Genomic DNA, 23,457 nt, shown 5'->3' on the forward strand with positions numbered 1-23,457 from the left:
TAAAGGAGGCTTGTGCAATATATATAACCCAGTAACCACAGCAACTAAATAAAATATTGCAAGGTTATCACTGTGGGAACTGTTGCATTCTCACTATCAGGACGTGCTGTAACATGTCTAAATCTAATCAATGCTTGGAACTGGAAGTACATAGGACGGGAGAGCACTGTGGAAGTTGGACCCCCTTCCCCTGGGCCAATTGTGGGCTGAGAGCGTTTTTGCTGACAGAAGAGTCTGTTTTCAGATTCAGCTTATCTGAAGAGCTAATGCGATGTGGTGGCTGGGATGCAACACTCTTCCCAAGCCTCATGGTACCTTCCAGATAAGTTGGGAGGACTATTTGCATGGAGCACAAGCAATGGCCAAGCCAGAAAGGGGTCAGTGGAGACCGTAGTCCAGCCAATGCAAAGGGCACCTGGCTGGGGAATACCAAGTCTGAACTTGGTAGCGGACATGAGGCCATTTTCTGGTGAGCCTAGCCACCCTCACTGGGCTGCTTCAAGGGTTCCAACTTTTTTTGTGTGTAGAACAGAGGCCAGCCTGGTTGATCTGAATTCTCTATGGACAGAAAAGCAGGCTATACATCATATAAACCTCATACATTCATATGCAAACCTGCTCACTGCAGCTTTTGCTCTCCTCCCCACAACCATTAAATGCAGGCCCTAGCCATGAAACGGCTATTCATCCCTGCCTTAGAAAAACAAAGAGATATGTGATTAATAAAAATAAAATAAAGCTAATCTGCTTTCTCTCTGCAAAACGAAGATCTCTAGCTGTAGGCTGGGGAAGCAAGTTGCTTCCAAGAATCAGCTGAATTAAGGTATTGGCAAAGATTCTGCTGAAAATCCAGAGTCCCTACCAACGTCTGATGGCATCCAGTTGTAGCCTACGTTACAAAGACAGCAAGAACGAAGGTAGCTGAATGCTGATTGGGGAGGAAGAAGGGAGGGACCAATGATCTTCCAGATGCTTTTGGACTACAACTCCCAGAATCCCTTATCTGCTCTACTGGTTAGAACTGATGGGATCTGAAGTCAAGCAACAGGCTGAAAAGATACAATAGATTATATTGCTTCAACCTGTGAAAGTGTAAAACATGCTCATCTGTATTTTAAATATGTATACAGCAAAGAAGAAAACTATATAGTAAATACATTTTCTGTATATCCTTTCTACTTCAGGGGAGGTCACAGCCTTAAAACAAGACAGTGATAAGTACTTGTCACTTAATAAGTACAGTGGCCATCAACAATCTGAAAGGAATAGCTTGCACCACTGCCAACTCTTTATACTTTATAACCATAAAGTAGACCATCAAACCAATTAACAACTTGGAAAGTGCACTGTGAGAATTCTCTCTATGTAAGAGGGAAAGCGTTCTAACCAAAGATGATTTCTTGGATAGTGTTAATTGCTTCTGGATGGCCAGTCTGCAGGGACCAGCTAATTACAGAACCATCCATCTTCTATAAGAACATAAGCAGTGCCCACCTGGATCAGATTCCTGGCCCATCCAGTCCAGCAGTTTGTTCTCACAGTAGCCAATGTGTAACTCAAATCTCTGGCACAAGGGATTGCACCACATAACCATAAAGTCTCCTTCAAGGAAAGCTCAACTCCTGCGACTGCCACCTTCTACTATGCCATTCATCAGATTCCAAATCTGCTAAAGGTTGGTTAGGCTTGGGGTGCTTAAGGCTATATAGGCCATACAGCTTGAGATATTCCAGGCTAAAGCCCAGGGCCCACTAACCCAAAGCTGCCCCCCTTAATTATTTTGTGCATTGATTGACTGATTGGTATTAATACAATTTCCTCTTTTGTAGAGACAGAAAGAGAGAAAACATTTAATTGCAACTGACTAGTCAAGAATGGAAAGTACCAGATAGGGAGAAATCCAGTGGAGGGAATCACCCAGATGTGTGCATGGGGTTCTCCAAAGCACATCATGTCCAGGCCCCTCCTGGTAGTGCTGGTCAGAAACATCCTGATATTTGGAAGAGGGACAAAGAAAGCTCAGATGCTGTGCCTAACTATTTGCCATAGTGCTGCCTGATACTGAAATACAAACTGACTACACACACACACACACACACACACACACCCCTTCCTTGTTCAGCCCGAAAGAAAAAAGCATAGGGAATCCCCAAGGCTGACGATTACCACACTGTTACTCAAAGCTGCATACACTAACTCTTCATCATTTAGCCATCAGCCCATGGAAATCCACAGTCCTAAAATCTATAAGGGTGGGGCAGAGGAGGACAGTCCTGACTCATCACAAGGGCAAACCCCTGCTGAAACAAAAGGTGAAGATGCCCGCAAGTCAAACCTGACTCCTGGTGACTGCAATGTTCTTGACAGTGTTTCAGAAGTGGTTTGCCACTGCTTTTTTCAAGGATTTTTTTTTTAATTTCTCAACCCAGCTGAGGCCTAGAATTCCCTAGAAGTCTCCCATTCACCTATTAACTAGTCCCAACTCTCGTTAGCTGCCAAGGCCAGGCAAAGTATTTCAAAGCAAAGAATACAAGTCACTACCTGAAAAGGACAGCACTGAGGAAGACACCCCACTTAGTCATGGAAAAGAATTCTTGAAGCATGGCTACCTAGCGTAGTGGAAAAGAACAACAGGGACTTTAAAAGACAGAAGCTTATGCAAGCTACTCAACTGGCATCCTATAACTGTGTGGGGCAGCTGCTGGATTCCGCTTGGCAGCTGAGCACAGCAGGATGGCAGAAATAAGATACTGAGCTGGTTCCATTGAAAGCAATGACACGCTCAGGGGCAAACAAAAGTTGCACAATAAGGGCAACAAGGCCAGACAACTCTAACTCAGCCCAAGACTCTGCCATCCCAAGTTTCCAGTGGCATTTGTCACTTTTTCCAGAATGGCACACTGCTTGAAGCAAGCCAGGGAATATTTCTTCCGTGCTATGTTCCTTCAGGTATTAAAACTTGAGCTTTTCTGTTCTGGCCTATAAGAATGTATGTGTTCTAACTGATCTTCTAGCAATGTCAGGGTTATGCCACTATCATCACCCCAGCGGAAACAGTAGACGGTACATTCTAGTATCACAAACCAACTGGCGCCACCTCAGATCTATCCTTGCAGCCTCTAGGTGCCAACAGTATGTGGGCACCATGGCTACCAAGATTAATACAAGCCAATCATACCAAAGGTGTGCCACACAACTATTCAGATTATGCCCTCTAGAGGCCAAAGGGTTTTAAAAGCCAGCACAGACAAGGTTCAATAAATTATCCGCATGGACGCTCTTACTGAAGGCACAGCTAGTTGCAAGAAGCGTCTATGACTGGATTTCCCTCTTGCTCACAATAAGGAAGAGCATTGAAAGATGGTAAAAGGGTTAAAATATGCCACCCCATTTTATTGATGAAAACCATTTTCCACCCCATTTAATTTGACTGTATCAATTGTCCCCAACATAAAGTTAACCATCTCATTCACAGCTTGGCTGCTGTATGTCTCCTTTTAAGCCTTAAATGACCCCTGACCAAGCAGAAGGGTACAGACTGCAGGCCAGTTTATATCAATGCTGCTGAAAGCTGCAAGTATTGGCTGTTGAGAGGACTACATCCTTCTGTTTTTGGCAGGCTAAAATTCAGCATGCTTAGAAGCAGGTCCTGTATTACAAACATCTTCAGCTGTGAGTCACCTTCAGTTGTTTGGGTCATTTCTATTATGCCGATCCTGTGAAACTGTCTCTTACCGATTTGACGTAATCTACTCTGACAGGCAATAAGCTCTCCAGAAAGCAGAGAGTTCTTTTCCAACTCTGGGATCCTTTTGCTCAAAATCCCAGGAAGTAAACTGATGCCTACATCCAAAACATGCACTCTACTACCTGAGCGATGACCTGTCCTTTCCAAAAGCACATCTGGTTTTCTTTCTACTTATAGTCTATGAGAACCGTTACAGAGGTAGGACTTGACCAGCTGAAAAGTGTCCTGATCTGAAGAAGGATGCAAGCATTAGCTTCAACCCACAAAACAATTATGGAGTGAGTCCCACACATGAAACACTGTGTGCTCAGGAGCTAACAAACTGGGTACAGTGTCATCTTGGGTCTCTACGATGACAAAACTGCTTCTTGTGTTCAGCAAATGCGGGGCAGGAAAAAAAAAAGGAGAAGTATTTAGCAAAGAGCATAGAAAAAATATTTATTGAGAACAGAGCTGTTCAAAGCGCTCCATAATATTGCTGCATGAATGTTGGAAGCTACCTTCTACTAGGCCAGACCATTTGTCCATCTAGTCTTATAGTCTACCCTGACCAGTAGTGGCTTCAGAGTCTTGGGCAAAGGTCTTTCCCATCAACTGCTATTTAATCCTTTTTAACTGGACGTTAGGGAAGAACCTGGAACCTTTTGGATACAAAGCATGGTCCCTCCCTAAAAGGAAAAATGTGAGAAGGCTCCTGAAATGTCCAAGGAACCATGGAATAGACAACTGCCTTGTTGCATTCCTGGCTCCCAGATCTGCCGAAGATGTCTCATGCTGGATCTTCTTGCCCAAAGATCCACCGTGCACATGAAGAGTTTTGGGTTACCAAGAAAGAGGTTCACAAGGGAAGCTGTCGAAGTGAAGTAACTGGCTCTGACCTCTCCAAATTTATGCAAATGTTCCATGCCAACCTTTAAAAAACCCCAAACCTGAGGTTGCATCGCAAGGCAAGAATAAGCTGTCAGAGAAATGGAAAAGGCTAGGTGGGAACAACCACCTTTTTGTCTTCCTTTAAGACTTCGTAACACAGAACTATTTCCCAGGGGAAAGTGTAAAGGGGGGCAAGTACCCTTTCCAACTCCCTACTCTGCTCAGGCAGTATGATATAGCTACTTTTGCCCCCCCCCCCAAAGAAAAGCAGGGAAGTGGGCTTGCTTTGCTGAGGTCTATAAAAGAGCTCAGGTTACAGATCTAAGCATCTGCAAAGCTTAGTCCTGAAATCTCCAAACCCTGCATGCATGTTAGAGAGACTGCTAACTTTAAGGCGTTTTTTTACCCTTTGGCTGCTCTCCAGAGGCAAATGACTTATCTTCATGAACTACAATAAGAAAGGAATTGCCCAGTTCCCCATTAATAAAAGGCATTAATAATAAGCAAAATACCAGCCTGCTCCAAAGAGCAAGACAGATCACTCGAGATTAAATCCATGAACACCAATATATTTGGAGAATGAGCAGGCCACACACCATTGCTTCTCTCTTGGCTGTTATAGCTCTCAGGCTGCCAGGCATCTTAGGCTGCTGTCGAACTAGTGCTTGAATCCCAAACATGGTAGTTCTGGTCATCAACATGCCGTTTGCTGGAACATTTTCTGTGAGGAGGTTCAGATGATGTCTCGCCAGACCAGAGGTTAGGGACAGGGGGCTCCCCACTACTTCTGCTCACAAACACAGCTGGGATCTTTGGAGACAGTTCCAGCTCTTCCACTTGCTGTGCCGTGGCTGGCTGAGAGTTCTTGCTTTTTGTGTCATGCCCAGCATTTTGGTGCTTCTCCCCTTCACCCTTAGAGTAGACTGCAGGGAAAGGAAGATGCTGAGGACCACGGTTGGAAGCTCCACTTGTGGCACTGCTCCCCAGACGGGTCTGAGCCACAGGGATCTCATCCATGGACTCTGCTGACTCGGAATGATAATCAGCTGGAGGACTGGCAGCTTGGACTGGACCCGTGCTGCCGGTGGGGAGGATTACTTTAGGAGGAACAGCTGGTACAGGGAGGCGAAGGCTGGAAGACGAGGAGGCTGAAGAGGGGGCAGTAGCGATGGACGATTCTGCAAACAAAAAAGGAAGGAGAGGCTAACAGAAACGGTTATTTCCCTCCTTCTACAGCAATTGTGCTTGTTGAGATCGTGTGAGCTGCGGCAAGAAACCCGGGGAAAAGTTAATGAGTTTCCTACCTTCTGTTCTGCTTCCCAGTCTTTACTAAGTGAAGCTACTAGAATCAGTTTGGTTTGTTTAAAAAAAAAAGCTATTCACAAGTCATTTGGCAGCTTTATATTTAAGTTTAGAAGTTTCTTGCTGGACAAAAAATGATCATATGAGACCTTTAGGATGGACTCTCTATGCTGCCTATCTTACCTGACTGTAAAACTGGAAGAGAGGTCCATGGGTCAAGGGCCACCTTGGAATCTTCTTCCAACACAGAGGAAGGAACCTTCTGCAACTTCTTCCTCTTCTTCTTCTTCTTTTTCTTCTGGAGCTATGCAATAAAGCAGAGTGATGTCCATTTAGAATCAGTATGGCTATACTGACCACGGTATCAGCCAGCCCAGTCCAAATTCCCACCCAGCCATGAAGCTTACTGGGTAATTTTGGACCAGTTACTCTATCTCACCTATTCTTCTTTATAGGATCCTTACAATTATAACACAGTATGAAGGAGACAGCATGAAATATCATCTAGCCACTCAGAGATCTTTGGAGAAAGAACTCAATGACCATTTTCATGCACATGCAACTTTCTTTAAGTTTTAACCTGTGACAGGGCTCAGCAAAGTGTGACAACTTGGGAAATCAAGTATTTTTTCAGTTATAGACCCTCAAAGAATCTTGGAGTAGTCACTACTTTCCAACTTAGATTACTGAGGATGGGATGGGGGGGAGGGGGAGATAAAGATCTATAGATACCTATCTAGAAATAGATAAGTAGCTATAAATCCAATGAACAGGAGAAGCAGGAACAGAAATGGGAGCCTCCCACAGTAATTATTATAAGTATTGGCTTTACTTACCAAGCTGGTTGGGAGGAATCCTCCATTACAGGAAAATGACAAGTTTAAATTAATTTATATACCACCCAGAGCACTATGGTTACTGGGACAACAAGTAAATAAAAATTAAGCAGGCAAGGACATCTAAAAGCAAAGGGACACAGAGCTATTAGCTGCAATTAGAGTTGTGAAATTGATTTTAAAATGCAACTAGTCTTTCCTCCTATTTCTGAAATAAAAAGGCTTTTTTTAAAGAAAATGACTAGATAGTTAACTAAAGCATGAGAATCAAATAATGGATGTATACCTTTTGCTACAAAATTCAAGATAGTAACATTTCAATAGCACCAACACTTTATTCCTCACAATGAAACAGTTCTGTATTTTTGCTTGTGAAAACACATGTAACAACTCCCCTACAAATAAATAAGCAAGCAAGCAAGCACACCCAGAATAGAATAAAATATGCCAAGAACATAAGCCATGAAAGATTGTTAACCGATGATGAAATTGGAACTGTGCTATGGTGGCACATCATCAATATGTAATGTAACACCTCAGGCTAAGCTTCAGTCACAGTCTCTCTCTTACCAGTCGCTGGTCTCCAGACTGCATATCCGGAAGCTCAGAAGACGGTATGGTCTTGGAGTCTATGCCGTCATTGCGGATACAAAACTTTGGTAGGCTGAAATAGAAGATTGGACATTGGCCCTTCTTCACAGACCAGTCAAGCTAAAGCTTCTATGTGTGGACCGGAAAGTGGGCCTTATACAATTAGTTTATTTGTCCATCTATCAGCTTCCTCCCAGTACCCTGATGTGAGAGACTGTGGAGAGGCTGGGCAAAGAATGAAGGCACCCAGATGTAGCAACCAAGAGATAGTGGGCAATTCAGCTGGTAAGTCATCTTATGAATGGCAACTTAGCCGAAGGTGGAGAAACCTCTGGGAAGTGTTTCAAATCACTTAAAGAGACTCCACTTATAAATGAGACTGAGGAAATTCTATTATGGTTTCCACAGTTCCGCATTTATCTTGACCACAGTCCAAGATGTGAAATCTGCGTAGTTCTTGCTTTCTTGATGTTGCCCGGCTGGGTAGGGCTTGACACTTTGGTACAAATAACTGGCTTCCCATTGCTATTGCTGTACTGATAATCCTGGTGAAAAAAAAATACTGGTTTCCCAGTTGCATTCCTTCCCAGCTATGTTGCTTTTTCCCACTGGCCAATGGAGCGAGATGATCCATTGGCCAAAGGAATAAGTATGTGGGCCATACAAAAGGTTGTTGAGGGCCACAGGGAGACCATGGGCTGGCCACTCCTGATTTAGCCCCAGGCATTATCAACTATGGTCAGGGCTTTTTGAGAGTTATGGCAGACTTCTCTCCCATCATTTGTTATCAAACCATTCTGACTAGAGATGCAAAAAATATTCCTTATAAAAAACAGATAATCTAATAAAGACCATGGCCCAGGAACAAGAAACTCTTTCTGTGCAGCGTATTAACAGATACATTCTGTTCTTATGTACAAACACTCAGCTGTGGAGGAAGAACTATGGAATTATTTAGTAAGCAGAAAAAGGGGGCTACCAAACAAAATACATGATTTATTTAATGGGAAGATAAACAAAGCACAAATTCTTGAACTGTATTAAGCTCTGACATTATAGTTTTGTTACACATACCAAGTCAAGTAAATTTACTTCCAAAGTTCTAAGAAAACAAATTGAGGCACAAAACTCATTTTTCTTTGCAAAAGGAGACCTCCTTGTAAAAGTGTAACTTTTTTATTAACAATTTTATGAGTCTGCATACATGGGAGATGGGGAGGCAAAGATTTTGCTCAGGCACTTGAGTCTATTAATATTAATTACCTGCCTTTAGCATTTTTCCCCCACAAATGAATACTGTATCTCTTAAATTTTCCATCTCTATACAGAATTAATCCACTGGCTACATCTTTCTCAATACCATTATGTGTTCTTCAACAGTCCTCCCTCTATAATACATATACTTTCTATAAAATAATATGTTATTCCAAGGAAGCTGAATCCTTCTGGTATTTTACCCAGAAAAAGTCCTACATACCTTCACAAGGGATAGCTGTTTAAGTACAATAGCATAATTTTTGAGACAAAAATGTCAATACTAGTAATCCATTCACCTGGTAGCTAAATTATGAGCAAGGCCATATAAAATCCTTTTTATTTTTTACATAATTTAAGTCACTCAATGTTATTTAATATTAATTTGCTGTAATGTTTAATATTGTTTTTTATTATAATATTTTCTGCTGAATTCTACTCTTACTGTTGCTGATTTGGTTTTATTTCCTCTTCTTAGCAACAAAAGCCAAACAGAGATATAAATTCATATTTGTATTTACTGTTAAGAAAGCTGTTCTGATTTGTAAGCAGCTCAGAAAATTATATTTAATATAATCTTACCGTAAATCCAAAATGCATCACCCATTGTAACAAATTCTTAGAAACTTAACTTTGCTTTCATTCTACTTACTCTCTCCCGGATGGTAATCCTGACAAGTTCTCCACCTGGATCTCAGGATTGGTATATCCAAGACTCCCTGCATAAAATTGCATATCCTAAAACAAACAAGTTACCTATTTATTGTCATTTTGAATGAAGAAGTAGGGCAGCATCACAAATTGTTCCTTTCTTGATCAAACATCAAAATTATTATTATTTCTACCTTAGAACAGTAAAAAACAATCGATTTTTTTAGTATATATACTTAAAGATTTGAACATCTTTACCTTAATACCTTAAAACAGTGCTTCTCAAGCTTTGTGGAACCTGGAGTACTTTGTAGTATCTCCAAAATGAATAAATTATCCCTCCATCAATCAAATGAAGAATTTTACTGGGGTTAGGGATGGACAAGGAATAAATATACCACTTTTAGCAATTACATTTTAATCCATATGTCAAAGGGATTGTCCAAACTTGTAACTTTGGGCAATGGCCCACTGCAGCCTTTGCACAGACAAAATGAGGAACACTGCCTGTGCAAGCCTGATCGGATTGTTGAAAAAAAATCTTGCCCTCCCCTCCAAGTTGTTCCTGACCCCAAGGAGACACATCCCATAATTTGAAGAACCCCCAGTTTAAAATGTAGGAACCTCAGATTTGCACATGACCTTAAAAGAGCTAGAATGACGCAGTGCTTGTTGTGTTGGCCTCGGACTGTGGAAAACTTGGTTCAAAGACCCAGTTGGTGATACTGATTACTAGGAAGACCCTGAGCCTGTCACTAAATCAGCCTTTACCAACTTCAGAAGGTTGCTGCAAGGATATTATGGGGTGTAGCAGAGCACCATGTATGCTGTCTCTGTGCTCCTGGAAATGAAATACTGTACTGTTCCACGTGTTTTGCTGTTTTAATTTACTTGATAAAAATGGAATGTTTGAAGAAGGAGCAAAGTATCAAGAGTTTCTACTAATAAATTCTGGTACCACAAATCACAGTTTGTAACTCCTTTTAGCAGCTTAGTTTTAGCCAAGGAGAGCTTTGCTTCAGTATAATGTATTTGGCATTCAGCTCACTGTTAGGCTGGTTTATCCAACTGTTCACGTAACAAACAGAATGGGCCAGCACAGCTATGGACCCTCACTGTGTGCTGAAGATGTCAGCATGTCTAAATAACTGGATTACTTTCTTAGGCCACATAACCGATTTGATTTCCAAGAAGGACATTGCACTGTATTGAGATTTAATCAGAGTAGATAATTCAAAGGAATTATCTCTATGGTTAACTTGTCCATTGACTTCAATGGGTCTACTCTAAGCATCTCAGAACATCCTATGATCAAAAACCTCAAAGCAATGATTTGTCATCACCCAGAGTCACTTTTTAGTGAGATGTGCAATGACGAAATATGATAGATAGATAGATAGATAGATAGATAGATAGATAGATAGATAGATAGATAGATAGATAAATGTATGGATAAAAATGGATGATAATTACAGACTATTCCTGTCTGCTAACTGGGGTAAAGGTAAAAAAGAAGTATACAAATTAAAGGCATTTGCAGATGATTTGGTTTAAATAGTTGAAAATCCCCTGGAAATAATACAAATATTAATGGAAAATATTGCCATTAATATCCCCTGAAAGAATTTGGTGCATTAGCTGGATTTAAATCTAATAAAGAGAAAACTAAAATGTTAACAAAAAATATGAGGATGGAAGTTCAAAAATAACTGATTGGAAAAAAAACTGGCTTTCAGACTGAGAAAAAAGTAAAGTATCTGAGTATTACTATGTCCAATATAAATTGTACGTTATTTCAGAATAATTATGTTAAGGTATGGAATGAAATTTAAAAAGATTTACTAAGAAGGGAAAAGTTGCAATTATTACTGCTTGAAAGACGCTGACAATTCTTTACTGGATAGGAGAGGATGTCATTACCTCTCTAGGCAAATTCGTGGGAGACTGGAGATTTTGTGGCACAAGTGAGTCAGATGCACTATACACCTTTAGATAGACACACTACTGATTGACAGAACTAACACAGAAATCAGAAACAGATGTAGTGGTCTTAGAAAAAAGATCTGATATCCATTGTAGGACCAACCAAGTGGCATAGAAAAATAAGCAAGCTTTGGGAATTAATTAAGGAATATAAAGAAAAGGAAGGAGTAGAGAAGACAAAGTAAAAAAATTAGGCCAGATTTTTGGGGTGTGCAGTGAAGTTTAAAGACAGCCTCAAGATGCAGATTGTAGACTGAATGCATTAGTCAGTGGCACACTGAGTGTCAATGTACAGCTACCATTCAGATACAAAAAATAATGATTATCCTCTTCCACTGGCTCTTATAATGACAGCATAAAGGCTGTAAGTCCCACTCTGTCTCCTACCATGGGAAAAATACACAAGCTCCAGACTTTACAGATATCAAAATTAAAGAAACATTAGAGAGAAACATTATGAACACACTGCATCCTGGATACGCCAAAAACATACACTTTTACTTAAGCAGAAGCTACAGCCTTACCTGAATGGGCCTTGTTGGGGGAGGGCAGAATTCCAGCTGCTTCTCAGGATCCTTCACCTCTTGTGGGGGACGCTGCTGCACAATATATTCATAGGTGGTCATTCGATGCCACACTAAAGAGAAGCAGAGAATATTAATTCACTTCAAAGTTCCTGGAACAAGAAGTGAATTAAGATGCTATGAGGGAAGAGCTCAAAACGATGCTTTGGAGGGGAATAAAAAGACTTTATTTAAATCAGTCATTTGCTGATTGTTAATGAACAAGATAATACTGAAGTACCTGTTCAATCACAAAAGGGTTAAGTAGCCACTGCATGCAAAAGCCTCCAGTTCAGACAAAGTCATATTTGAAGATATGTAACTGAAGCAATCCCAGATGGATCCAATTGCCAACCCAAACCACTGTCTCCAGTCCACTGCCTTCCAGATACTGGGCTTCACCTTACATAATCTGACAGCTGAGGGAATATGGTTTGGCTGATTTTAATGGAGGCTTTATGCTTTGAATACCATAAAACACAGTAATAAATCATTATTTACTCCACCTCACTAATTCGAAAAAGAAGAGAAGAAGCCAAGGGTTACTCAGAAATTTCACACAAGACAAAATACTTCTAGCTATGTTCACACAGACAGTGTGAAAGTGTATATATGAATGCATGTATTTATGAGAGGGGGGAGATGCAGACTTTAAAGTGAGAGTCAAAACCAGAAGAAAGCGATACCTACTGAGATAAATATGGAAGACTAACAGGTGGCCCAACAGGAACAGAGTCAATAACCCCAGAAGAATCAGCACACCAGCCAAAGTCAAAATTGCAGGTGCTTGCGTCTTAATTGGAGCAACAGGAAGGAACACAAACCAGACATCTGTTTGGTTCTTCAAGCCTAGAAAAGGAGATAGACAAAGAAAAGGGAGGGAATCTCCACCACACCGTATTTGTGCAAAATGCTTTAATGGGCTCTCATGGGGCCGTTATCTTGGTTGCCCAAACTCTGCATATCTTTTCTTAGGAAATAAGTGTGCAACAGTGCTTGATAGTTTGGCTACTTATCAGCAATAGTGCTTCTGACCAAGAAGATCAAAGGAGACAAAGGAGAAACTGCCATAATGAGGTAGTACTCCATGCAGGATGTAGAAAGGTACCTTCAAAGTGCTGTCCAGTGCGTAACTTCATGGGATCAAGGAAGAATTGAACAAAGACATAGAAAGCAACGAGTAGGATTAGGAGAAGGCCCAGGATGGCAGATATTACACTGTTCAGAAACAGCCTGTCAAGGAAACAGAGGAACTTTTAGCATCTTCATAATGAAACACAACAGCTGTCAATTTGCAGCCACGGCTGCCACACCTAGCAATGAGAATCTGTGACAAAGAAAATATGCCATTCCTACCCCTGGCTGATGTATAGTTAGGGCTACACTCCTGCCTGACTGTCCAGCACTACTTCGCTGGTCTAGCTCAGCAGAAGGGAGTAAGGACTTCCATAAAGGCCAGAGAGAGACATCTATAATCTAGCATATTCTAGAGTGGAACTCTGTTAGAATTTGAGTAGTCTACGTGTAACTAATCACTTCTATCACATCTGATACAGTTTACCTCAATATTACAAGAAGAATATAACAGTTTTTACTGGTCAAACAACCAACAGAACATTCATGTGTCTCAGCCAGGAACCAGAACAAGCAGCTGGACTAGAAGTCCCAAATACAAGGCTCTAAAATTCTAGAGGGCTCTTCTAAATAGTGTGCATATACTTTATATATTTCTAACAATGATCTTAAGTGTGTTCCCTATAATGTCATGCAATTCGAAAATGGGAAAATGGTATTTGGACTGTGGAGGCTGAAGCACACTGTAAAACTAGGTGCTGGATTTGTTCAAGTGATGTACACAGGCTTAGTTTAGTGTGTGACAGACAAGAACCATACCAATAATTTCTCTCTCCCACACAGTTGTTGAGCCACATGCAATGATGATCAAATCCACATACGCATTTGTTACAGGTCCCACAATGTTTTGATCTGGAGCTCCTAACAATAAAACAGGGTAAAAAAACAGAGCTAATTATACTCTGCATTGTTTCCCCAGACTAATTTGGGATGCTAAATTAGATTTGTACCAACAGAATAAAAGAGGAAAAAACTAATTAATGCACTTGATTCCATGGGAGAATTCCACATTGTTTCCAGTTAAGCCTATTCTTATATTTAGAATAATTTCACTAAAATGCATGGGAGTTCACAGAATTATGTGCTTTTATTTGCCACTGACTTTCATTCACCAAGCCTGCACTTCTAAGTAAGACTGTTCTAGCCTGTGTCTTTGAGCTTGTAACCAAAATATCAATGCAGGAATGGTAGTCTATTATGAAAATAGCAAGTCTTACAGAACGATTCAGCACCAGCAATTTTGTCAGCCATTCTGCACTGCCAACGATCTCTTGTGACCTGCACAATTTAGTGACTTGGCATTGGGTAAGAGGAAGAAAGAGTCAAAACATAGAACTGAGCTATTTAAGAAGTCATGGTTGTAGCTATATTATTTCATTTGAATTGATGATGGAGGTAAGATGCAGAGACGGATAAAAAAGGCACTGCTGTGTGCACTGTTTAAGACCACAAGTGATTATTTAATTCACAAGGTCATGGTTGAGTCATGCATTATGCTAGACTGTTTAATCATGACTTATTGAATAAACACAACTGGCTGGGTCCATACAACAGAGGAAGCCGTAAGTCATAGTTTACAAAACAGAATGACTGTGTTTACATAACATGCTTAACCAAAACCAAACAAACCACATTATGGTTCAACATGACATGTGAATCCAGCCAGTTCTATAACAGTCCAAGATGACAATAAACTAAGGCATAATACCAATAGCTATTAAAGTACTTGGAAGTTTTCTCTGACATTTCTAGCACTGATTGTTGCCTGAGAAAAGAATTGGTGCAATTAACTCACAGCTCAAATAAGGAAGGCAAAACAAATACTCACACATCGACATCACAGATGTGACAGTGACGATTTTCAATGACATGAGCATGTTGGCTGCGATTGAATACAGTAAGAGGCCCCTGGTAATTCTTCTTTCGCACACTGTCGTCAGCTGGGTCAATGGAAACTGCTGTAAGGTGGACTACTAGATGGCAGAGGAAGAAGATTCCAGGACACTGAAGTGTGCATAGTTAAGGGTTGTCTCTCAGATGTATTGGTATTCACATTTCAAGGTTCCACGTAACAGGATGCCACATCAGTTAAAAATCCTTTCAGTTAAAAAAAGAATGGTGCCAGCTATCTTGAAAGATGCAAATCATTGCTGCTTCACAGGAGCCCAGAAAAAGGATGGGGGGGTCAGTAAAAGGTGTTCTGATAGCAAAAGGATTGAATTTTTATCCAAAGCAGTGTTGGGTATATTCATTATGGAAACTACTGCCTAAACACAACAGCTGTACAAAATGGAGAAAAGCAGACAGAAGCTATAGAAGCGTTGAGTGATTTTTATGAGAGTTTTTCAGTATTCCTAAATGACTACATTTGTGCCACCGTTGATTCAGAGTAACTATACTTGCAAGATGTAAGGATACAATGTACCCAGCAGGGATCCAATGAACGGGCAGGAGTGGCACAAGGATGCCAAAACCAACCAGTGCAAAGAAGAAGTAAAGCAGCCAGGCAACAAACTGGAATGGATGTGGGGGCCAACTCCAGCCATTTCTCCTGGCATCGTGGGACTGAACCTCAAAAGTCACTTCGGATGTCTTCTCTGGGGCTGTCTTATTAGGTGGTTTGCTGCAGATGTTCATCTGCGGTAGGTAAGAGGAAAAGTAGAAAACAGAAAAGGAGGAAGGAGAAAAAAACATTCTTTAACTGAAAAGCTGCAGGAGGCGTATTTAAAATACAAACCATTCTGCAGATGGAACATTTGGCGCAGAAAAGCTTCTTGAAAGATCACAGAGAGGGCAATGCAACACCACAGGCCCAACAGTTTTCTTTAGAAAAGACAACCCAATTGGACAAAATAAAAATGTCACAGCCTGTCTTTGGAGGCTGACTTAGGCCAGAACTAACTTGCTAAAAACTGCCAGCTGTAGAAGGTTTCCCACTGGAAATAAAATTGTGTGTACTGGTGCCTCAGATGGGCTTGGAAGTCATTGCTCTGAACTACACACAAACTGTATGGTGTTTTCTACAGTCCCCAGGAATTCAGCATTACATATTGTGTGCCTGTGTACTGGGGGGAGGCGGTGGAATGGTTTCGTTACAACATGACAACCTATCCCATGGACGAAAGGTAGTTTTGAAATGAAGGTCATTTTTTTTATGCTCAAACTTGAATAAATGACCCCAGAGAGAAGAAACACTAGGCTCCTTGCAGAACCAAATGTGCTGGAGACAGATGGCTTTCATGTGAGTACGGCTGGTAGGTTTTCATCAAGGAACTCCTGAATGAAAAACAGGAGATTCAACATACCACAATACGGGACACACACCGCAAATGAATGGAAAGCACATGAAAACACCACACGCCACATAAGCATTTAGATCTGGATTAAGTGAAACTTGTAATATTAGAAAAGTATAACAAGCCACATGGGCTCCCCTTACCCCAGCCTGAAGATAATTGCCTCAATCTTACAGTTCAGGCCTCCCTCAATCCAATCATGTAGTTCTTAAAGTGTTCTCATAAGGTCCACAGTCTCTTTCTCTGCAAGTAAAATACAGATAAGAGAAATAAGAACTACTGAAGCATTTTTGAAAATATGAAAAAGTGCATTTATTCGCTTTGCCTAAGGCTTCAATTCTATTTCCTACCATAAAAGGGTTATTTGCTTTCAAAACAATCCAATGGCATAGAAAACAATTCCACACCTTTCACAGGGTTCTTTGACCTCTATCATCTTTACCCACTGAAGAGAAGTTTGTGTGAGTGGCTTGTTGCATGCAACATGTTATCATTATAATAATCCCACCTATTCCCAAAACGTGGTGACTGTAATTTTCTAGAAGCTGAAACTGGGCTACAAAAGCTGAAAAAGGCAAGTTGTCCAATATCTTCACTGGCCAAATTGGCACACAGTAAGCTCCTCTAGAGGAGATCAACGTATTTTCCTTTAGAATTATACATTAAATGCCATCTATATGACAGGGCAGAATTTAAAGCACATGCACACATGCATGTTTCAGTTCTTCATGATCCATCACCATTTCATGCACAGACATACTCTTGCCTACAAGCAGCAGTTTTTGATTAGCTTCCTCTGTTGTTCATCAGGAAAACAGATCCTGTAGCTAAGCAACACCTTTCCCTTCAATTAAGAATCCTTCATAAAAAAAGGGGACTGGTTAATATCCATGAAATGATCTACTTTTCAGCATCTCCTGTTAAGCAAGTTTCAGAACACTGATTTCTGTGCCAAGCCAAGAAACAGAAGCTCCTCCCTGAGAAGTAGCTGCCTACGTGTCATAAAAAGTTGTGAGTTCTCTAGAACGGTTCAGAGGGAAAATACGAATGCATTTATGCATAAATCACAACAGTTCAAGAACTTCATATAAGAATGGGGAACTGGGGGAAAACAAGCAAGCACTGGAAAGTATCTGTAAGTGATAGATATTTCCAGATTTCAGCACCAGCCACACTGAAAATACCCAGTCAAGCACAACTCTTATGCTTCTCTATGGCCATCAACTAAAACAAAATTATATAAAAATCCATACAGGCTGACAAGCAAGGAACTTCCAGAGAGGCACTGTAAACTAAAGAAAAGAGGCCTTTTGGCAGAAGCATTTATTGTCTGAATGCCAGAAGGACAGCATGAAATTAATTTCCTAGAATGACCAGGAAAGGGGGAAGTCATTTATCTCTTGAAGCAGCTTTTGCATGCCCAGAGGATGATGATGATTCATTAAATTCATTAAACACTGAGATTGATGGAGTTCCTGGTCTTCCAGTATGGCTTTGTGGCAGTGCTGTACCTAATCTAATACTTGGCTTGCAGATCTAAAAGTAGTCCTTGCTTAACAACCATTCATTCAGTGACTGTTCGAAGTTATGACAGCATTGAACAAAGGGACTTACGACCAGTCCTTGAAGTTTCGGCCATCGCAGCATCCCCATGGTTATATGATCATCATTTGCAACCTTCACTGCCAGCTTCCCACAACCAAAGTCAATGGGGAAGCCAGTAGGTTGCAAACAGCAACCATGTGACGTTGCACTTAAGATCTGCCTGGGACTTGCTTAATGACAGCAACTGGAACTGCAGGAACTGCTGTCATAAGTCGTCGCGGTCACGTGACATCACACTTTACGATGAAGTTGCCAGTCCCCATTACTGTCATTAAATGAGGATTACTGCATCAATAGAAATAATAGAGGATCCTCCTCTTAGGAAATCAGAGATAGGAAAGTGTGGTCAGGGGCTTATCTCTTGATTTGCTAGCTTGTCTGGACAGCCCTTCTTGTAGAGCAGTGTTTCTAAATCTTAGCAACTTTAAGATGTGTGGATTCAACTTACACATCTTAAAGTTGCCAAAATTGAGAAAGGAGGCTGTATAGGGAGGCAATGTAAGGGTTTTTAAACAGCATTTACACACCCGCTGCCCAAAGTCACGTTGGCTTAACAGTGGCTTACCCAATAAGCCACCCTTGGCTGGGATCACCGCCCTCCTTCTACGGAAAAGCCCCTTCCCCATCCCCGCCTTTGCTCCTTCCAACCACAAACAGGGCGAGGAAACGTCTGGCTCTCTCCAGACGAGAGCGGGAAAGCATCCTTCCAAGGAGCCCATCGTCCGCAGCCAGCGAGGGAGGGTGGGTTGCTGCCCGCTGCGGACGATGGGCGCGGTCGTCCCGAGCGGGGAAGGCTGGTGTGGGGAAAACCACACCGACGAGAGGAAGATTCGCAGCCCGCCTGTAGGCGAGGTGCAGGGAGAAGCGTTCCCGCGTCTCCAGCTTCCAGAGGGAAGGGCTCCGGGCGCCTTCTCGTCCCCTAGGAAGTGCCGGGGCGAGCGGAGGGGCGCCCCGGCTCCCCGCCTCTCCTCACCTTCCCCCCTCCAGCTCAGCGGTGGTTCCGGGCGGCCATGCACCCGCCTCATGCCGGGAAGGGCCCGCTACGTCAGGCTGGGCCCTGTGGACCGAAGGCTCCTCGTTGCGGGTCAGGCCGCGGGGCCCGTCTCCAGGGCGACCGCCGGGACAGCGAGCGAGCTCCGCCTCCTCTCCACAGCCACGCCCTGTCCCGCCCCTTGGGCGCTCCGCCTTCTCCGATTCACGAGGAAAAGCCTGGGCTGGTTTGCGCAACAGACTAGGCTGGAAGGTGGCTGGTCGGTTGGTTTGGGGCTCCTGGGAACGCCGCCAAGGGAGTTCCCCCTGCAGATTTCAGGGTCCTGCTTTAATCTCGATTTAATTACAGGGAGAAACTTCTAACTGCAGGCCCCGGGCAAAGTCCTTTCTTTCGCATGCAGCATAAGGACTGTGTCGGTATTAACATAAATTTGTAATTTATAAATCTGAAATTACCAGGCAGGTAATTTGAGAGCGTGGACAACTGTTTATAATTATAATAATAATAATGAATAATAATCTATTAAATTTTATGCTGCCCGACTCTCAGCGACTTTGGGCGGTTTTTTGATTGATCAGTTACGTGCCATCAAGACATTTTCTACTCCTAGCAACCACAAAGATAGATTTTCTCCATGACTGGGCAGTTTACAGATTGTTAGAAACATTTCAAAACAAGTACCGTACAAGAAACACAAAATAAAGAAACAGCTGGCTGAGAACACAAATCAGGATGGGAGCAAGGAAAAGGAAACTCAGTGGTTCTGGTTTATAGGCCCCTAGCTTCCTTTTTAGCACGTATCAATGTGATGCCAGGAAATACCCTTTTGTGGCTGACAATATATATTTTAAAAATAAAGGGAGCCGCTCCAACTGTGATTAGGAGCAGCTAGGCATCCCCAAACCATAACAAGATTTTAAAATGTGGGGAAAAAATAAATGCAATGCACTGAGAAAGCTCAGCCATGATGGGGCTCTGTATGTCATGTCTCTGCTAATGATGCTTGAATCTTTTGCCATTCTCTGGGTCAGTGTTTCTCAATCTTGGCAACTTTAAGCCGTGTGGACTTCAACTCCCAGAATTCCCTAGCCAGCTGGCTGGGGAATTCTGGGAGTTGAAGTCCACACGAAAGTTGCCAAGGTTGAGAAACACTGCTCTGGATGGTCATCTGGAGGTCCTGTTGGCTGTGGGTCCTGGATTTTGCTGCTGAGGTTTAGCCCTTCGCTGCTTTCACTTCTCCTCTTTCAAGGTGACAGCTTTTCCATTGATATTCCCAACTCCCCTTTGGGGCCTTCCCATTTGACATGCTAAGTTTGGACAAACAGGATAATAGTCTTATAGAGGACTGGTAATATTTTTTAACTAGTTATTTGGCTAATTTGGCTATGAGTTCCACTAATAATTCTCAATACTGTATCCCTTTTGCCCATGCAGAATACAGTACCCCTGAACACAACACAGCCTTTGGCTCACAACAAGGAGCCTCCCTCCATCCAAAATTGGAGGGTTCTCCTTCTAACTGGTTCAATTGCTAACCCTTCTGTATACAAGTAACTGCTTACCTATTTGGTAAAAATAGAAGTATGGATCGTATTCACTAAAATGTAACAATAAAGGCTTCTAACAGTGTATCCTGTCCATTTTGAAAGGAGGAGACAAGATACAGAAGCCAGAGACAGAAAATCTTGATCGGCATGCCAGATTTTAAATGTTTACAAAAGAGCCATTTCCCCTAAATGGCTGGAGACTTATATTTTCTCTCAACATTCCCCACCACCATCACAAACTGTACTTACATTAAATTACAGAAAAGCTTCCACTGCTGTTGTGGCAACATAATCCAAACCAAGGGATCATTCCTGCCTGCATACTAATCCACTTCAAGAAACTGAAAAACTTGGGATACCTTCACCAGCAAATATCTCAGAAAGAAAGGTCTCTTGTGCCTTATTACTGCATTTCTCACTTAGCAATCCCGGATCGACTTCAGTGGCAGAGGAATACAGAGGCTTACACAAGTCCCCACCCTTCAGCCCTTTTGGAAACTGGCTGGCTGGCAAACAGTAACAAATCTCAGAACAGAACAGCTGGAAGAAATCCAGAAGGCTGGAAGAAATCTAATGTGAAAAACTTTTGAACAAGTGGACACTTCCTTTCTAGACTATTTTGGAAGCCGTTCAAGCCAAACCCCAGATAAGCCATCGCAATAAACAGAAAGTACCCGTTGAAATCTGCACGCACAAATATTATGGAGTGCCTCTGGGGGAAAGAGGAGGGTATTTTAGGGAATACACTAAAATGGGCTTGGCCAGTCTAAATCAGTTTCATTCTAATTGAAGAATCTTCCTTCTTTTCAAACTTCCAATGTTCTCCTTTCTTCACTGCAATGAGATGCTATTTCCCATGTGAGTTCCTGTCAGTTCTAAATTTTTTTCCTGCTTTTTTTGATACTCTTTAGGGAGGGAGGGACAGAAAGGGGGATAGGAAACTGGAAAACATCGGTTGGGGGTCATCTTTGGGGTGATGGGTAACACTTTGATGGACTAAGCGGACCACTGATGTTGGGTCATTGATGCAAAACCAGCTGGACCATTCTGTGCATAGTGACAAGGGTTGTCTTATTTTCATTTTTCCAGTAGGGTAAAATGGTACTTTCATATTTCAAGGGGGTATGTCTTTGAAACAAGAGTGGCAGTCAACCTTGCCCCCACCACCACCATTTTTGGCATTTGTGGCTAGAAAGGACTTCCAGAACCCACTAAAAGGGGCTACTGAAGGGTTTTGGACAGCCTGCTGACTTCTATTCACCCTTTCTTTACCCCACCTCCTCGCTACTCCACTTTGGTATTTGCTTTCAGGATTCTATGTTAAATGTGTTCTCATCACAGGCTGATAACAGCGCTTATTTTTTCTACTTCTCTTTCAAATACCCTCCCCCCATGTGGCATTTATACACAGAGGGTTCTCTCCATGGTTCTGCTCCCAGTATGCAAGTCAAGAACCTGTTTCAAGGGACAAATGTCACACCTAAAGCCAGAAGCTGGTCTAAATGAGGTAAGTTTGGGACTTTTGTTCCATACAGCTGTACATTTGTTCTCTCTTCACATTGCACATAGATTGATTTAAACACAAAATCAAGCCTTATAGTGTAGCCAGTTTTTCTCAACTTGGCAACTTGAAGATTTCCCAGAATTCTGGGAGTTCAAGTCCATGTATCTTCAAGCTGCCATGGTTGAGAAACACTAGTGTAGTCCTTCTATTCATCATTTTCACTGCTTTTCTTCTCCCCAACTGGCTGACCCTCTATGTCCTCAAGTCAACATTGCAAAATATTGGATTTTAAACATGGGACGTAAGATGCATCAATCTCAACACTTCCTGCTGGAAACCTTGGCTATGTGGCCTCTTGGGTCACCCTCAAAACAGGCCCAGATTTTTTAATTCCAATCAAGGCATCCTCTCAGGTAATTTCCAGGGGACCATGTGGATTGAAGTAAACAGTGGACAAAATGAGAACCAAATCCTACCGGAACTGTTCTGTTCCTGCTTTTGTCTGCTACACATCTTTTCCCATTCTCTGCCACCCACTCTCTCCTATAACCAACAGGCTGCAGGAGAAAGACCCATTTCCTGAGGTCTTATGCCTTGCAGGGTTTTTTTTTAAAGAAAGAGAGTCTGGAGGCTCCAAGGTCTTACAAATGTGGGATGCACTGCCTCTGAGAGATGCTGCCCCTTTGGTTATGCTAGCTGGGAAAGCTTGGAGTTACAATCTTGGAAGAAAAGACTGCTCTACAGAAATCTTTTTCTACCACCACCACGGAGATTCTGAATTCCCTTTTTTTTTAGATTTTTTTTAATCCTGCCTTTATTATTTTATAAATAATTCAAGGCGGGGAACATACCTAATCCTCCTCCTCTTTTCCCCACAAGAACAACCCTGCGTGGTAAGCTGGGCTGAGAGAGAGGGACTGGCCCAAGGTCATCCAACTGGTTTTGTGCCTAAGAGTGAACTAGAACTCACAGTCTCCTAGTCTCTAGCCTGGGGCCTTAACCACTGGACCAGTGTCTCTCAACCTTGGCAACTTTAAGATGTGTGGACTTCAATCTATTTATTTGTTTTTCAAATTTTGCTACCACCCATCTCCCCCAAAAGAGGAATTCCCCAGCCCAATGCTTTACAACAGCTTAAAAGTTGATCAATAAAAAAAGAGATCAAAGCTCAACACTGAGAAACATATTTCAACCTAGAGGTTCAATTCATAGTCACTCTAAATCAGTGTTTCTGAACCGTGGCAACTTGAAGATGTGTGGACTTCACTCCCAGACTTCCCGAGCCAGCAAGACTGACTGGGGAATTCTAGGAGTTGAAGTCCATACATCTTCAAGCTGCCAAGGTTGAGAAACACTGCACTATATCAAACTGGCTCTTTGCCAGAAAACTGATATTTGCCAGAAAAGACCAGACTGAGAGAAGCTTCCTGATCCTCGCATCCTGCTATTCACTGCTAGCTTAATCCACATTATGTTCAAAGTTACCGTCTATTGGAGGAGGGGGAAGAGAAAGGGACATACAGTGATGTATGAGGAACTGGCTGCCCTCCATTCTAGCCGATGTTCCTGCTCTCCCCACTTT

At 42.1% G+C, this 23,457-nt stretch overlaps 1 protein-coding gene across 3 annotated transcripts; it reads right to left on the reverse strand.

Moving 5' to 3' along the window:
- Positions 1 to 4,160: 4,160 nt before the first annotated feature.
- ZDHHC1 (zinc finger DHHC-type containing 1) lies at positions 4,161 to 20,831 on the reverse strand. 3 transcript variants are annotated; one of them, XM_063313202.1, is made up of 12 exons: positions 20,621 to 20,831; positions 16,372 to 16,471; positions 15,351 to 15,569; positions 14,761 to 14,936; positions 13,692 to 13,793; positions 12,907 to 13,031; positions 12,489 to 12,647; positions 11,760 to 11,872; positions 9,254 to 9,339; positions 7,327 to 7,420; positions 6,104 to 6,224; positions 4,161 to 5,796 (listed from the first exon to the last, which is right to left on the reverse strand). In XM_063313202.1, the coding sequence occupies exons 3-12, from the start codon at positions 15,567 to 15,569 to the stop codon at positions 5,261 to 5,263; spliced, it is 1,731 nt and encodes a 576-aa protein (XP_063169272.1). In that variant the 5' UTR covers positions 16,372 to 16,471; positions 20,621 to 20,831; the 3' UTR covers positions 4,161 to 5,260. The 3 variants fall into 3 exon arrangements, with proteins under 3 accessions (XP_063169272.1, XP_063169273.1, XP_063169271.1); XM_063313203.1 differs by lacking the exon at positions 20,621 to 20,831 and adding an exon at positions 20,269 to 20,446; XM_063313201.1 differs by lacking the exon at positions 20,621 to 20,831 and adding an exon at positions 18,807 to 18,976.
- Between the last annotated feature and the right edge of the window lie 2,626 nt (positions 20,832 to 23,457).

This window comes from Candoia aspera, chromosome 11 (genome assembly GCF_035149785.1).
Source record: "Candoia aspera isolate rCanAsp1 chromosome 11, rCanAsp1.hap2, whole genome shotgun sequence".
Lineage (NCBI taxonomy): Eukaryota > Metazoa > Chordata > Lepidosauria > Squamata > Boidae > Candoia > Candoia aspera.